Here is a 15,814-nt window from a genome sequence, read left to right as displayed (position 1 = left end):
CAGCTATACTGCAGTTAGATCATGTTATGAACATATTAAAAATGTCAACGTGACCACTATTCATTCTTAGTTCATTAGACAAAGAAAAAGAATACCTTTTAAGTTGAAAAAAAAAAAACGATTAGTTGATATGTAATATACATAAAAAATAATTTGTAGATTAGAGATATCGCCTTGTATGTCCGATTAAAAAGTTGTTTACACTTTTACGACATTTGTTTCTGGTACGTTTGCCTCGTATCTAAATTTTTTTTTAAAAAAAAAATTATTAAACGAAATATATGTTTTTTTATAGAGGGAAGTGTAAATAACGTCAAAACTCAAAAGGAATTGGAAAAGAATACAATAATCAAAAGAGGTTTACAGAGATGAGACTGATGTGATGGGTTTGGTTGGGTTGGTGCTGGACTGTATAGACAGAGCTCCCACTTTTTCTCTGTAAATTATTTTCCCACTTTTTTTTTTGTAAGAATAACTTTGTTTGCCCATTCAACGAGGAAAAACCAAGATATCGTTCATACTAAAAATGCGTTAGGGTTTAGGCATACCAAAAGACTTTTTGGCTCCACTGAAACCTATTTTTATTAGTTTGTAAATTAGATCAGATGTTTATAAAACATATGGAATAATTGCCACACACTACACAATCTTTTCTTAATGTGGATCAAAGAAAACGCCATCTTTTACCTTTTCAGAACTATATTATACGAAAACCTATATATACAAACCATATTATATGAATTTAGCACAAAAATACTATATTATATGAAGATTTGGCCAAAATCGACACAAATACATCAACTATTAGAGTTCGGTTTAAAACCTTTGCACCGTCAAAACCAATAATTATGGTAAAAAAAATTTTTTGTACCATATAGCAAAAAGATATTTGTAAAACTAATAGAGCAACCGAGAAATGAGATTGTCAATCAATTTTTACACAAGCGACCAAAAAACTCTAAACCGTAATTATATTACAGAATATGTCTCTACCAGACTGATCTTATTTTTTTTATATTTGAGATCCTATTTTGATATTTTAATATAAGGTTCAAAGAAGCCAAAATATAGCAACTAAACAATAATTAAACGCTAAAAGGTTTAATTGGCAATCTTTTATCATAGCAGTAATAACTAGCGATAATAAAATCGATATGATCAACTTTTTTTATATTGCTGTCTTTGCTTGTAACTTTTAAAAAACAAATTATTTCGATACATCCTATTACCATTCTCTGTACACAGCCGCTAAAAAACGTGTATTGATTTGTATAACCAACCGGATCCAAAACAAGGATATCAAAGCTATAAAAGAAACAGAACAAGAAGCATATACACAAGTGTATGTCGTCAGTGTTATTGATTTGTTTTAGAAATCATAATAATAAATTAATAATGGTGCTAAGTACCAATAAACAAAAAACTAACAAATGTGCTCAGGTTAAAAAAAATCTGATCAGAAAATGAGAAGTGCATTGTCAAATCTATCGCATCAAGTGATACTTTTTTCATATAGTTTTAGATAAACATCAGAGAACAGTCCTTGAGTAGGTTCATAGACACCGTCCTACACTTGGAAACTCCAATTAAATTCTTCTCTACCCCCACTTTTTAATTATTTTATTAATTCAACATGCAATGAAATTTCAATAAATTTATTTTTACCCTTTATAACTTCTCTCTTATTATGCATAAAAGTCCATCGGGCTTAAATCTTGTACATAAGGGTAGCCCATACTTTCCAATAAACTTTGAATGGGCCAAATATTATATCAAACACTCATAAAATCATGCATTCATTACACTTTTTCAACTTACTAGATACTTTGGTAGTCATAGTTCTGCTAGATATTTTAGCTTTCTTAAATTGATAAACAGAAATGGTTATAATGAAGCAGCTAAAACCATTACAACCATAAAAATAAAAAAGGGGAATGATCATGAACTTTACTGCAGCCAAGACGTAGATTATACAATGTAGTAGACATATCACAAAGCTAACCCAGCACCAAATCACCAATGGAGCATTGTATAGCTATGCAATTGTATTTTGAAGTGGAGATTATTTGTCCAATCGGTATGAATAAATAATTGTATTTTGATGTTACTATATTGATAATTAAAGAACAACATCTACCAATATGTATGTATATATATTAATTGTTCATGCCTTTCTTTTTCTACTCCCTATGAATATTTTAGGGTACAAAGTGAGATTTCTAAAACTCTTATCTCTCATACATTCATTACACCATTTCAGTCACTAGATTGTCATAGGTAATGTTTATTTTGGTGGGTATAAAGCGAGATTTTTTTCTCTTTGTCAACAAATGTGAGATTTTAAAACTCTTACCAATCTTACATTCATTGCACCTCAACTCACAACAATTTTCATAGTTTTACCGTTGAAGTAATCTATACTTGTTACAACAAACAAAACTAACAATTGTTACTGCGATGATATGATATCTAATAATTATGCACATAATTTGTATTAATCTGCAATGTAATAATTAAATGGTTAATGCATTACAACTAATCCTAGTAATGCAGAACAACAAACTTTATTCCGTACAGTGTGGTCCCCCTTTCTATTCCCATGCAAAATTTATGAGATATTGGAAAAAAAATCACACAGAAGCAAAAGAGGTCTAGCTCTACCACGTGTCGTAACATAACTGGTTCGTTTAAAGAATTACAGTCACGGAACAGTGACTGAACCAAGCACCCCATACTTTCCCGGAGCCACGTGTCTAAATATAACTGGATTGTTTGTGTAATCACAGTGACGGAACAGTAACTTCATCACTACCCTTCTTCTCATCACTTTCCTAGTAATTTCCTTGTGACAGTGAAAAAGCAAAAAAAGAGCCATTAAAAAGCTAAAACCTTCACACTCTGATTTTTTTCTTCTGTGTGGTTTCAACAATGGCGAAATCTGACATAGAGAGAGGTGGTGAAGGAGTGATCATCACTGGTAACAACGAGCTGTATCCGAAGATGACGAAGGAGAGCTTCGAGCTTCGCTGGGCTTTCATAAGGAAGGTTTACATCATCTTGTCTCTTCAGCTGATTCTCACCGTCGGTGTCTCCGCCGTAGTTTTCTTCGTCCGTGCGATTCCGGTTTTCATCACGACGACGAATCACGGCCTCGTTGCCTTCTTCGTCTCTCTCCTTCTTCCTCTACTCAGTTGCGTCATCGATTTCTCGCTTATTTAAGGGTTTTTTAGCTATGCTATGAACCATTTACTTGTGCGTATCAGCTTAGGATTTGATAGATTTCGCTTGTTTTATTTCTCCATTTAGTTTATTTCAGGTTTTCACTGATCTGGATTGATAAAGTTTCTGTTTTTTGTGTGTGTGTGTGTGTGTGTGATTTGTAGTGTTGTGGCCACTGATTGCGTTTGCGAAGAAGCATCCAATCAATCTCATCATCTTAACGCTCTTCACTCTCTCCATCTCTTTTGCTGTGGGGCTTTGCTGCTCTTTCTCTAAAGGTATGGCTCTATTTGGATACAGAACTTTCCTATTTTGTGTCTCTGCTTTGTTGTATTGTGAGTAGTGTCACAAAACACAGATTTTTCCCCCTTTGGAATGTTCTCTGTTTTGAAAGTTCCATGTTAAGCAAGCCCATTGTGTGGAGATTCAGTGTTGCATCCAGATTTTGTGATTGAATTTGCACTTGATCATAAAAAGTTTGGATTTTTTTTAGTAACATGTTGGTTTGAATATGGTAAGATTCATGTAAAGAGCGCAAAAAGACGATTCATGCTTCTCCCAAGTAACTAAGCATGTACTTCTCTGTTTCTACATCTAGAGAGTACTAGAGTTAACACCATATCTATTGCAAAAACAATGTGATTGTCTGATTGAGTATTATAGTATAAGTTCATATTTACATGATGGTGTTAGCTTGATTGATAATACAATCTCATTCTTCTGGAAAAACAGGGAGGATTGTTCTGGAAGCTGCAATTCTCACCGCTACAATGGTCCTAGGCCTAACGATCTACACTTTCTGGGCAGTGAAGAGAGGCCATGATTTCTCCTTCCTTGCACCATTCCTCTTCGGTGCCCTCCTTATCGTCTTCGTCTTCACTCTGTTGCAGGTATACTAGTAACTGATTTATAAAATCTCGAACATATCAGATTCATTATAGTACTTGAGAGACATTAATTAAGAGAATGGAAACAAAACAAAAATGTAGATATTCTATCCTTTGGGGAAGCTATCGTCGATGATATTGAGCGGTTTTGCTGCAATCTTGTTCTGCGGATACATCGTCTACGACACGAACCAGCTGATCAAGAAACTGGACTACGACGAGTATATCCACGCTGCGATTTCTCTGTATCTGGACGTCATCAATCTCTTCCTCCATCTCCTTGGTATTAACGTGAATGTCTCTCAGTGATTTGAATCCTATCTGTTAATGTCCTCAGTTACTTAGAACTAATTCCAGACAAAAAAAAAACTTAAAGGCTAGAAGTCTTGTTATTTGCTCTTATGCTTAAATATATTTTGTAAAGATAATGATAACTCTCAAGGCTTTTGGGTTTAAGGGGTTACCTTGTTTCTCAAGGAATCGCCACAAAATGCTACAATGTCATTTGGAAGAAAATATTCTATATATAATTGCAAACTAGTTCATTTGCCCACGCCTCGCTTGGATTATATATGTTTACCAAGTGTAATATTATAAATAAATGATTTTATAAGCATTAAATTTTTTTATTTCTATTCTAAATTACACATTTTTGATTTTAACAAAAAGGTTAAAAAATATTTTTGAAGTATATAGATAATAAATCAAAAATCCTATCCTAGATATCATAATTAACGACATTTCATTAGACATATATATTTCATTTATTGTTTTTTTTACTCTTTTCTTAAATTTTTACTAAATTTTAGTTTTATAAAATTATAAAAATTGAAAATCCTATAAGCATTAGAAATCGTAAACACTATAATAATTAGTGATATTCTAGCATAATTTTTATTTTTTTTTGTTTGAAACGACATTCTAAATTTTATTCCAATTTTTGTTTCTTTTAACATTTTAGTTAGATTTTTTCTAAGTTTTAGAAACATAAGAAATGGTAAATTTCTATTTAAAAAAAACGTTTTTGTCTAATTTTTTAAAATTTTGGTTTAATATAAATTTAAAAACGGTTTGATTGACTATGGAATTAAGCATTAAACTATAATAATTAAAACCGATTTGTTTTAAGTTTTTTTTACACATCATCAGATAAGAACTAATAAAAAAATGACACGTAATTGTAAAATGGGCTAAACGGTCTTTTTGTAGCCGAAACTCATTATGGAGCCGAAACTCATTTTGGAACTGACACATAAGCGAAAAACTGTGAAATTCGTTGTAAATACGACACATCAGCAAATCACTACACAAATAAGTATATAGATTCTTCTCAATTTCCAATAAATGTTTTCTTAAACAGTAATTATCTTCTGTAAAAAAAGGATAAAATCTGCTAAAACCGTGGTTTAGTTTGGATTTTGGTTAAGTTAATCAAACCCAATGAGTGAGTGGTTAAGTCACCGAAATGCAAAAACGACAAGCAGTTTGGCTTCTTAAAAATATGAATCTGTGAGCGGATACAAAAAGATCTACATTCTTGGTACTGCTTGCATGTTGATCAAAGACACATTGTCTCAGATCCATTCATCATTCGTAGCATTTTGCCTTGAATCAACCAACAATGGATAACAAGCTCATTGTGGAGATCTCTGTTTAGGGATAAAAAAAAAAGAGCCAATCTTTGGTGCTATCTGACTACATAAGTGCTGGTTTGAACAAATCATGTAAAGAGAGGAACAGGGCAAAACATATTTCATGCTTATGTCAAGAAACAGTGTTACCTCTGTTTTCATACCCATCTGTTGCAAAAAAAAATTGACTTTTGATCTTACATTAATCTTATATTTCCAACTACAATTACTTCTGAAAAACAGGGGGGTGCTTGTTCTGGAGGTTCCTCTCACTGCTACAATGGTACTAGACCTAACAATCTACAGATTCACGAAAATTGATCAGGACACTAATGATTAATGAAGATGATTAATTTCATCTTATATGAATGTCCTCAGTTACTTGGAACTAATTTCAGACACAAACCTTTTACTAGGTTGCTATTTGGTCGTCGCTTTTGTAAAAATCTTGAAAACTCTAAAGACTTTGGGTTTTGGGTTTTAGGGGTTTCGTGTTTTTCAAGGTATCTACAGAAAAAGCTATGTTTTTTTAATAGACTCTTTCAAATATACTATAAATTAGTCTGAAAACAATGTCTATGCATCTAACTATTTTGATCAATGTGTAAATTCTGCTAAGCGAACGAGCATTCATAATCAATGTGTAAGATCGAATTCGAGGAAGAACAACAATGGCTGATTAATTTTTTCAGAACATAAATATAGATTATTGGGTATGTTGATGGGATTGAGAAAACACGTGATAAGTTAGTTTGTTAACAATACCAAACAATTCTTATGATTTATCTGTCATCTTCTTAGTGTACAAAAATAAAAAAATGTGCAGCTTCTTAATGGATATTTCAGCAATAATGGGACAAAAACGAAGCATATTTGATGTTCCCGATAAAAATCGGAAATGGACCCATCAATAATAAAATATACTATATCTTTTACTTCAACTTTGTTTTTTTATACAAAAAGACCACCAACAAAGAGAAGAAGAAACCTAAGAAAATAAAAATTACAGATCACCCCCTAACTTTGGTTTACCCAAACCAAACCCCTCCCCACCTTCGTGTTGAAACCTTGACTGGTACTTGGTAGGTCCATTACATTCTATACCCACCCCCCAAAAAAACAATCACCTTAAAAGAACCTAAAGTTTCTCAAAGTTTTGATTTGAACCCCATAAGTTAAAAACCACACCAAAACCAAGCCAGCCATTTTTAAATAGTTTACTATTCACATCCTAAATCTCCTCTCAGCAGCAACAACAAGAAGCCTTGAGACACCTTGTGTCCACATATCATACTCCCTCTGGCTCTTGCACTCAAATTCCACATCACCTCGCAGAACAGTCTTCAAACCAAAGTATCTCAGATCATCTCCTCCTTCTAACAAATGTCGACCGGGCCAGGCAGGGACATTCTTGATCACTTCAAGCACAATGTCTGAACAAAATTGGAAACAAAGTTGAAATAATTAACAAAGAGTCTTCAAGCTCACATTCAAAAGAACAGACAAAAAGTAAAAGATTGAGGGCCACTTTTGATTTGATCCTATAGTTACTTTAGTAACACACACTTTTGCTTTTGTTTTCTTTCATTTTTCCTCTTTTCTTCTCAAATCCCCAAATCCAAAAAAGCAGACCCACATCAAAATTTTGAATTCTCTTTACCAGGGTTCACATATAATTGACTCATTGACAGTAGATAGTGCCAAAAAGTTAAAGCTATCAACTTTGGAACTGTGACTGGTATCAAACTAAGCAATCAGAAACATTCTTTGTTTATAAACCCCATTAGCAGAATCATCTTTAATGTCTTTAAAATTAAAATCGCGTTCACTGAAAGAGATGTTATATGTGATACTAAGAGTGAAAGATCGCTTACTCTTTTTCTTCTTGGTGAAGGTTTTTCCAACATGCTTGCTCTTCATCTTCAACATAACCTTCAAGTTCATTAATCAAAACAATCAAAACAAATTGGTGATTCTCAAAGAGATGCTTAAGCAAAAGACAAAAGTGGATCCCATGACTTCACTCTCATCATCATTGTTATAACCAATGCTTTCTTTTTTAAAGCTTTAGTTTTCTTTCTGCTTTCTCTTCTTTTCCTGCCGTTTGAAATTTCTTTTTTTCTCATCTTTTTGTGTGTTTCATATAACAAAGTTCACATCCATGTGAAGTAACTAAAAGATTCCCACTGATTCACAAATAATTTGGCTCTCTTTAATCTTTTTCATCAGATCAAACGATCATTTCTAAAGTGAATGAGAACCTCGAGATTACCAAAGGAATCAATCTTTACCTGATTCATCTTGTTGATGTAGACAGAAACTATTTTCCAGTGGAGATCACCTGCAAAAGTTCACACAACATTAGACAAAAGATCCACGAACTAAAACGTAATCTAATAATGAAAAAATTAGAGCTTTTGTTACCTTTGCGAGTACGTTTGAGAAGCTCGCAACCTCTAGCGAGCCATTCTCTGCTACAAGTTCCCAAGAAATTCTCCTGTTGTACAAGTTCACCACTGTGGCTACTACTCGAACTTCCATTGCTACCATTAACATTGCTGCATCCTCCTGTAGAAGTGAGTCCTTTGTCCATTGGAATCACAGATGCAATGTTCCACACTTCCTTCATCGCCCTCGCCTTCAAGGTCGCCACTCCTCTTAACGCTGCACCAAAAATGAGATCAAATTACACAACAGCAAACTTTTGGTTTCCTCATAAAGTGTCAATTTTGAGTTAACCCCTAGATCAGTTCTTCATCAAAATGAGTACTTTAGCAATCGCCATTACAGGGTCAAGAAGTGTTAAACATGTTCATCTAAAATCAAATGATTCGATTTTCTTCACCAAAATCAAAGCTTTATCAAAACCCATCATAGACTTTTGAAGTTGCTAGATGATTTCTTACTGTTCCTTCATCAAAATCTGAACTTTAAGAACAAATGATTCGATTTCATCACCAAGTTTCCAACTTTTCACTCAATCAAAAGCCCTAAAGCAATTTTAGCGTTTTCTTCATCAAAATCAATCAAAACCCAAAATACAGATTATTGAAGTTACAAAACCTGTCGCTGCTCCGGCGGTGAGAGTCATTATATCTCCGGCAGAGCGAACATTGACGGCGGAGCTAACAACGGAGGCCAAATGCTCTCTCTCTGCTCCCATCACTTCAGCAGCCTCCACACACTGAGCAGCCACAAGTGTCGCCGCCGAAGCAACCGCCATATCGGTTTTCGCCATCTGCTCATCTTTCCCGGAGCTCGAAGTCGCGGCGGTGGCTGCTGCGATGGCAGCAACAGCGGCAGCCACGCCGGCGACAGAAACAGCGGCGTGAATCTGAGCATTGTGAGCTCGAGTCTCCTCTTTCTTCTTCTCCCTCCGGTCCTTAAGCCACCGTCCCACCGTCTTGGACTGTGTCGCTGTGGCGGTTATAGGTCCCGGAGTTGTCGCCGTTGATCGGAATTGAGAGTTTATGTTGTTTAGTGAATTGTTGTTTGCTCGACAAAATTGCTGCATAGTAAGTCAAGATTAAGGGTTTCGCCAGAAATAGATATTAATGAAGCAAAATCCCAAAAAGGAAAAATCTTTGGAGAAGAGTGATGAACAAGAAAAAGATAAAATCAAATCAAGTAAAGGAGATTGCTTTAGACCAAAGTGTCACTAAAATAGTACTCCAGTGATCGTATAATAAACAAATAATTAAGAAGATTTACACGAGTAATTAATTAATTGTAGCATTTGAAAAGCAAATGATGAATAGTCATTGGAAACAGTAGTGGAGAAAAAACATGATCTCTGGGTATGGTTGGATAAAGAGAAAGGTGGTATTTTTATGACACTGTCTCTCATGTAACCCAAAATTGTCAGTGACGCAGTAAAAATTGAGACATTTACATAGAGAGAAACGCAGAATAAAAATTGCAGAAACCCAGAAAATGCTTCCTTACTAACAAATAACCCAGATTTTCGACTAATAATGTTTAATTTAAGAAAGAAAATCGAAACCTTAATGTCGTCGGATTCGGGAGGAGACACAGGAGGACTGTCGGTTAAAGAACCATTGAGAGGACCACTACTGTGTGAAAGCCGACCAGATGTTCTTGGTGATACTTCTTGCTGCAAAACAAAATAATTATTAAAAAGAATGAAGAAGATGAGACAAAAGTAGAATCAAGAAACCTCTTTGTTTGAGAGATGATGACAAATCCAAAAACTTGTGATTATGTTTATAGGGACCCAGAAAGCGAGTGTGTAGATATGTATAATCATGAATTTTTCCTTTTTTTTTTTAATTTGGATGATTAATAATTACAATTATTGCGCGTGAAAGATTCATTCATTAATCATACTAAAGAGAGAGTGATGAACAATTTGCTTAGACTGGATTTGGGAAATTTTTGAAAGAAATTAAGCAAAAAACAAAAGTGTAGTGATTAAGAATCTGAGGACAAAAACAAAAAAGAAAGAAACTGAAAGAGAAATTTGTCAATAATGCTTAGTTTTGTCCGCAAATGCTCTGTTTTTATCTGAAAAGGAAAAAAGGAAAGAAGAGAGAAGAAGAAAACTCACAGAGTGAGACAAGATACGATCCATGACCATTTGAGAAGTCTCTGAAGAAGCGAAAGAAAAAGGATTTCCGGAGACAAGTCCGTTCTCCTCCGTGTCTCCGTCGCCGGAGGAAATGGGTTCTTCTTCGGTCTTGGAGAGGAGAATCTGAGGATTCGAAGGTGTTAAAGCCTTGGAGACTTCGAGAGCTGAGACGCTCCAGGAGCGAGCGAGGAACTCCATCGGCTCAAGCGGCGTCTCCGGTGGCCGGTAAACCGGATCGGGTCTCCATGTCGGAATCATGGGTTTCTCCATTTTTTTTAGACAGAGAGTTAAGGAAGAGAGAGAGAGAGAGAGAGAGTGTGTGTATTGGGGGGAGTTTTGATGGAAGTGAAAGGTTGTCAATGGAGTGAGATTTATAGAGTGACAAGTGACAACGAAGCTATTTTATCACTCTGCTTTTTCTCTTCCGTTTTATTTTTTCTTTTTGCTTTTTCTTACTCTCTCTGTCTCTCTTTCTTTCTCTTGCGAAAAGATGATTAGCAAATTTCCCCGTTAGTTTTACTTTTTTTTTTTCCTAAGCAAATTTGCAAAAACAATTATCCAATTATCCAATATAAAGATTCTCAACATTGCATTTGTAAGTCGAATAATTTTTGGTTTTTTTTTCTTTCAAATTTTAAACTATCCCATAATAAATTTATTTTTATGTTAAAAATAAGAAAGTGAGCCTAATTGAAAAAAGCAAACCCGACCTAATAATCATAAATATCTGGATAATTTCTATTTTACAATATTTTAGATATCTGAACTAAACTAGAACCAAATAAAACTTGAATAAATATCTAAAATATTTGAAATATAAATTATATATCCAAAATATTAAGAAATTTAGATTAAAATAAACTAAAATACATAAAATCATAGTATAAATCTGTTAATATCAGTTATATTTAGATCTAAATAATAGAAATATCGAATTAATCAAAATATATTAATGTCTGTCCTTTACTTACTTTTGTCAAAAGTAACAATCTTTTTTGTATAAATTTGAACCAAATTTCCTTAGAATTGAATTGAAAAATTACTTGAACCAAAATCCAATCAATTTTTTTTGTTTGTTCCAATATGCTTCCAAAATCCCTAGACTCAAACTATCCTACTGCAAGCCTATGACCGGATAGATTATGCACCAAAATTAAATAAGTAGCTAAATAAATACTCAAGATGATGGACTGTAGACGGTGGTACTCGTTCCCTAGTCTTGCCCCCGCAAAATGAATAGTTTGAATAAAAAATTAAATATTTTGGTTGAAGAGGAAACAAAAATAATGTATAAAGCTAAAATTTCTATGTGGGTAACAAAGAACTACAGAGTTAATTGTTGAAATCTGTTCATTTTGGCAACTTGTTGTGTTCTGTTTGGAATGTATGAAATCAGAAGGAATAGGTGCAATTGTTTAAATGTTTTTTTTTGTCACGTTTCGTTTGAAGAACTGTTGCTTTTTGTTTTTGTTTTTTTTTTTGGAAATCGAATGAAGACCAGTTATATAAAATAACTTACTATAGTGTACAAGTTTATAATCGTATGATAGAAAAATAATTGGGTTCAATGACAACGATAATTCATATGTAATAAATTAATCCTTCGGGGACAAATGAAAGAGACTTTTAGATTGAAAAGATATAAATATAAACTTTAAATTCAATTTGATAAGAGTGTTTGAGGGTTTTTTTAATAAAGAAGACATAAATGAGAATGGACCTCTCGACTTTCGTATCTTTCATGAGTAAAACCAACAAAAGCATGGAAGAGAACGCCTCTCGTCGATCGATCTTGATCTATCAACTAACTACTTGGAGTAAATTAGATAATAGATATTGAACCGATTGATATTTTTAGACTTTCATTTGGTTCCACAGTCATTTCTTTTTTTTCTTTAATTTCTTTTTAGTTTAAATTCCACAGTTATTTCGTTGGCAAGAAAATATTAGTTTTCATAATGTTCGAAAGGCTACACATCTATTCGGATCTGTAGATTATATAAACTGATTATTTACGTTAATTCTCTTTATCTTTTAATAATGAAAAAAGGTTTTTTTTAAAAAAAAAAGGTTTAAATAAAAAGATAGAGTAAACTGAGCTGGAGTTGAAGTCCTTGGGTCAACACAAATAAACAAAAAAGAAGCAAAAGCTAAAACGGTACGTCGTGTTAGATTGAAACTCAACGGCATTGCAACTGCGTTGTACGTTAGATTAGATTCTCAAACACGTGATCTGCTTCTCTATTTCCATGCACATAAACTGCATGCGTCCGTACATTTGGTTTCACAATATTATTCTCGTTATACATGTAGTGTAAACTTTATAAACTTATAGAACTTTTGATATTAAAATTGCCAGTTTCAACAGTTAATTGATTAGGAAGACTTTGAACTTCCTTTCATTCTTTAAATTCACTAACGACGTCTTTTAATTTCACTATCTAGTAATCTATATGAAAACATTTTTATTCATCATGGATTCTCAAATAAACCATATTGCCAAAGGAAAATGCTTTTAAGGGAACCTCTTGATCCACAATGATTTTTTTTGGTTAAAGAAATATATATCTAGATCCACAATGATAATCTGGTGATTTTTACAAATATATAGTCCAAATTTGAATAATCAGAGCTAGATAGACAAACAAACGAAGCCAAAAGAATCGAAAAAAGATTTATCGTTTTCTCTTCTATTACACATTTTGATAAATAATCTCGCAGTTAATTCCTCTGTTGCTATAAGTTTAATAGTTAATGCCAATCTTTCTAAGGTTATGTGCCAAATAAAATATTTTTACTTCAAAGGGGTTTGAATTTTCCATGGTTCAGTTTTTAAGACATTAAATTCGGTCCCCATCCTCCATTTAGTCGATTGGAGAACATCATTCGATTTAAACCAACCGATAACCCTTTTTTTTTTGGTAGATTCATACCATTTGAAGATTTTACAGAGTTATGGAGACCACTTATTACAAAAAGAGGAATCAAGAAGAAAAAGAAGATTACAAAAGAAGATTCAGTAGCAAAAATCCAGTAATATAAAAATGAATCAGAATATTAAAATTTAAATATAAAACCAGTGTCGATATAACATATATATATATACATGGAGATAATTCTTGAGAATGTTGAGATTATCCTCGGTCTCAATATCAGTAAAAATTACAAGAAAGATAAGACATTATCTGGCATTTTACAAAATTTAATATATCAAGAATCAATTTATAAATAAAAAAATATAACTGTAAAATGGAGTAAAATAAAGGTTTACTCCAAATATGGAACAATCTCTATTTTTTTGCCATTTGCAGTAAAAAATAGAGTAGGGTTGAAATGAAATTTATTCCAAATGAAGTTTGCAGCAAACAATAGAGCAAGTTGGAGATGCTATGGATTAGTGGGCCTGGGCCTAAGTGAGATAGTGAAGTACAGATCTAACACGTGTCAAGTAGAGAGTGAAAGTGTACTGTAGAGAACATAAGGATCAGCTCAGAAGAATATGGTCCCCATCCATATATCTTGATCTGGAACAACAGACACACACACTCCAAGCAGGGACCGTTCTGAGTTCATGCGTTTCTGATTTGTGATTATGTATCTTTATTTATTTATACTATCTTTTTCTTTATTTTCAGATATTATATTTTCTATTCAGCTTTATCATCATATAACCATTCATTGCATATTTCTTAATTGTGATATTTCTTTTTGGGATTTTGTTTTGCAACATAATTCAATGCTAACGAGTAATGACCCTCCATATCTTTCCTAATTAAACCTTATTTATTAATAGTATTAATTAATGTAAGGAGAGAAAATAAAAAAAAGTGGTTCCGAGGAATCCATGGGAAATGTAGCTGAAGCTCATGATTTCTCATGGTCCCTCCTAATTACCACTACCATTTGACTACTGCTTTCCCTTTATTTTTCTTTTATATATTTTCAAAATACAAACCAAAAATTTTACATGTTTAAAAAGCTGAATGTTTTTTTTTCTCTTTTTAAATTAGTGTTATGGTTTGTACTTGCTCAATTTGCTAATCATGATTGTGTATTTCTTCATTTTGTTTTTTTATATAAAAAACTTCTTTTAGTATTTCGCATTGATATATCCAAGTGACATTAAATACAAGACGACACCATTAGAGAACGATATAGAGATGAGTTTATTTGTGGTTAGGCGGATTGGTGAATGTGTTGGGACTCTACAATAATCTTTATCTTCATCATTAAAGTTTTGCCACTATTGTCTACCTATTTTATATGCCTCCAATCCCCGATTATAATTATTATCATGACTATCCATATTAGTCTTTTTGTTTTAAATTCTATATTAGTCAAATCCTCGGTCTTGCTATATATTTCAAGTAAGCCATGGAACTATTTTTTCAAATTCAAATCCTCGGTCTTGCTAAAAATTGAGATTTCAAATAGTTATTTTTTCCCCACAACGAATATATAGTGTTTAAAATGTGGCCCTTTAAGTTTCAAAAAGAATGTGGCCCTTTTTATTAAATAGAAAACACACATTTAAAAAAAGAAAATCCGTTAATTACATTTTTTAAGTGATCCGTTAATTACATCATTAGCGCAAATGTTGTCATCTCTGCAAAATTATACACTAACCATCTAATATTATTTTATAAGCCTGCTATTGTTTTATCAAATTTGCATCTATCTTTCCCTAAAAATAATCATGTCAAAATCATGATACGGCAATAGTGACGTTCAACGCCGCTTGAAAAAGGAAAAGGCCAAGAGATTCCTCTTTTGGTCTTCACCAACATAACGCAAACTCATTCTTACAAAATGACTTCTCACCAACACAATGCAAACGCATTGTTACAAACTGACATTTGTTACAAGTCGGTTTGCTTATTCTTTTACGAGTTAATACAAGAAATAATTATTTTAATCTATAAAAATGATATAAGTATATTTTGTTACAAATGTAGCATGGGAATACCAATGTGCCTCTCTTTTTCTGCAGGTCAATTATCAATGTTCCTCTAGTTAACTACTTTCTGCATAATTTGAAATACCAAATATTCGCAGCCAAAGCACTGTATAGATGTAACTTGTATAGAAATCAAACTTAATTATATATACGTCTCATACACATTCTTGTATCAAATATTCTTAAGATACATTTGACGGCCGTCATAAATGATTCAATATAACGACTCAACATTGGAAAAATAAAGAAATTCGGAGTCTTAGAATTATTGTATCCCGTGAGAATAAATATGGTCATGTGTAATCAGTAAAACTAAAAACTAAAGAAATAGTGTGTAGTGTTAGTTTATAGTGTGGCTAAAGCGTATTGGTTACAAATCTCTAGTGGATTTTGTTATTATTTAAATGATCGTAGTTTCCGATACTGTACACCTCAGTTTTATACTCAATCTTATATATTTTCTGTCAGAATATTGGATATTTAAGGGTTTTGCACACAGTTTACGATTCATTTAATTTTTATTTTTCCTAAT

At 32.8% G+C, this 15,814-nt stretch overlaps 2 protein-coding genes across 2 annotated transcripts; one reads left to right on the top strand and one right to left on the bottom strand.

Annotated features, from left to right (window-relative positions):
- The first annotated feature begins 2,845 nt into the window (after positions 1 to 2,845).
- On the top strand, positions 2,846 to 4,537 carry LOC18028743 (protein LIFEGUARD 1). Its single transcript, XM_006414589.2, has 4 exons — positions 2,846 to 3,190; positions 3,384 to 3,497; positions 3,952 to 4,109; positions 4,209 to 4,537. Exons 1-4 carry the CDS (start codon positions 2,929 to 2,931, stop codon positions 4,413 to 4,415), a joined length of 741 nt encoding a protein of 246 aa, XP_006414652.1. The 5' UTR covers positions 2,846 to 2,928; the 3' UTR covers positions 4,416 to 4,537.
- Positions 4,538 to 6,678: 2,141 nt separating this feature from the next.
- Positions 6,679 to 10,677, bottom strand: LOC18028742 (VAN3-binding protein). The gene is made up of 7 exons (XM_006414588.2): positions 10,305 to 10,677; positions 9,741 to 9,851; positions 8,801 to 9,245; positions 8,162 to 8,401; positions 8,029 to 8,078; positions 7,612 to 7,669; positions 6,679 to 7,170 (listed from the first exon to the last, which is right to left on the bottom strand). The coding sequence occupies exons 1-7, from the start codon at positions 10,593 to 10,595 to the stop codon at positions 6,962 to 6,964; spliced, it is 1,404 nt and encodes a 467-aa protein (XP_006414651.1). The 5' UTR covers positions 10,596 to 10,677; the 3' UTR covers positions 6,679 to 6,961.
- Between the last annotated feature and the right edge of the window lie 5,137 nt (positions 10,678 to 15,814).

This window comes from Eutrema salsugineum, unplaced genomic scaffold (genome assembly GCF_000478725.1).
Source record: "Eutrema salsugineum unplaced genomic scaffold, Eutsalg1_0 scaffold_1, whole genome shotgun sequence".
Classification (NCBI taxonomy): Eukaryota; Viridiplantae; Streptophyta; class Magnoliopsida; order Brassicales; family Brassicaceae; genus Eutrema; species Eutrema salsugineum.
Note: the sequence above shows the minus strand (reverse complement) of the source record. Positions and strands in the feature narration are given on the sequence as shown.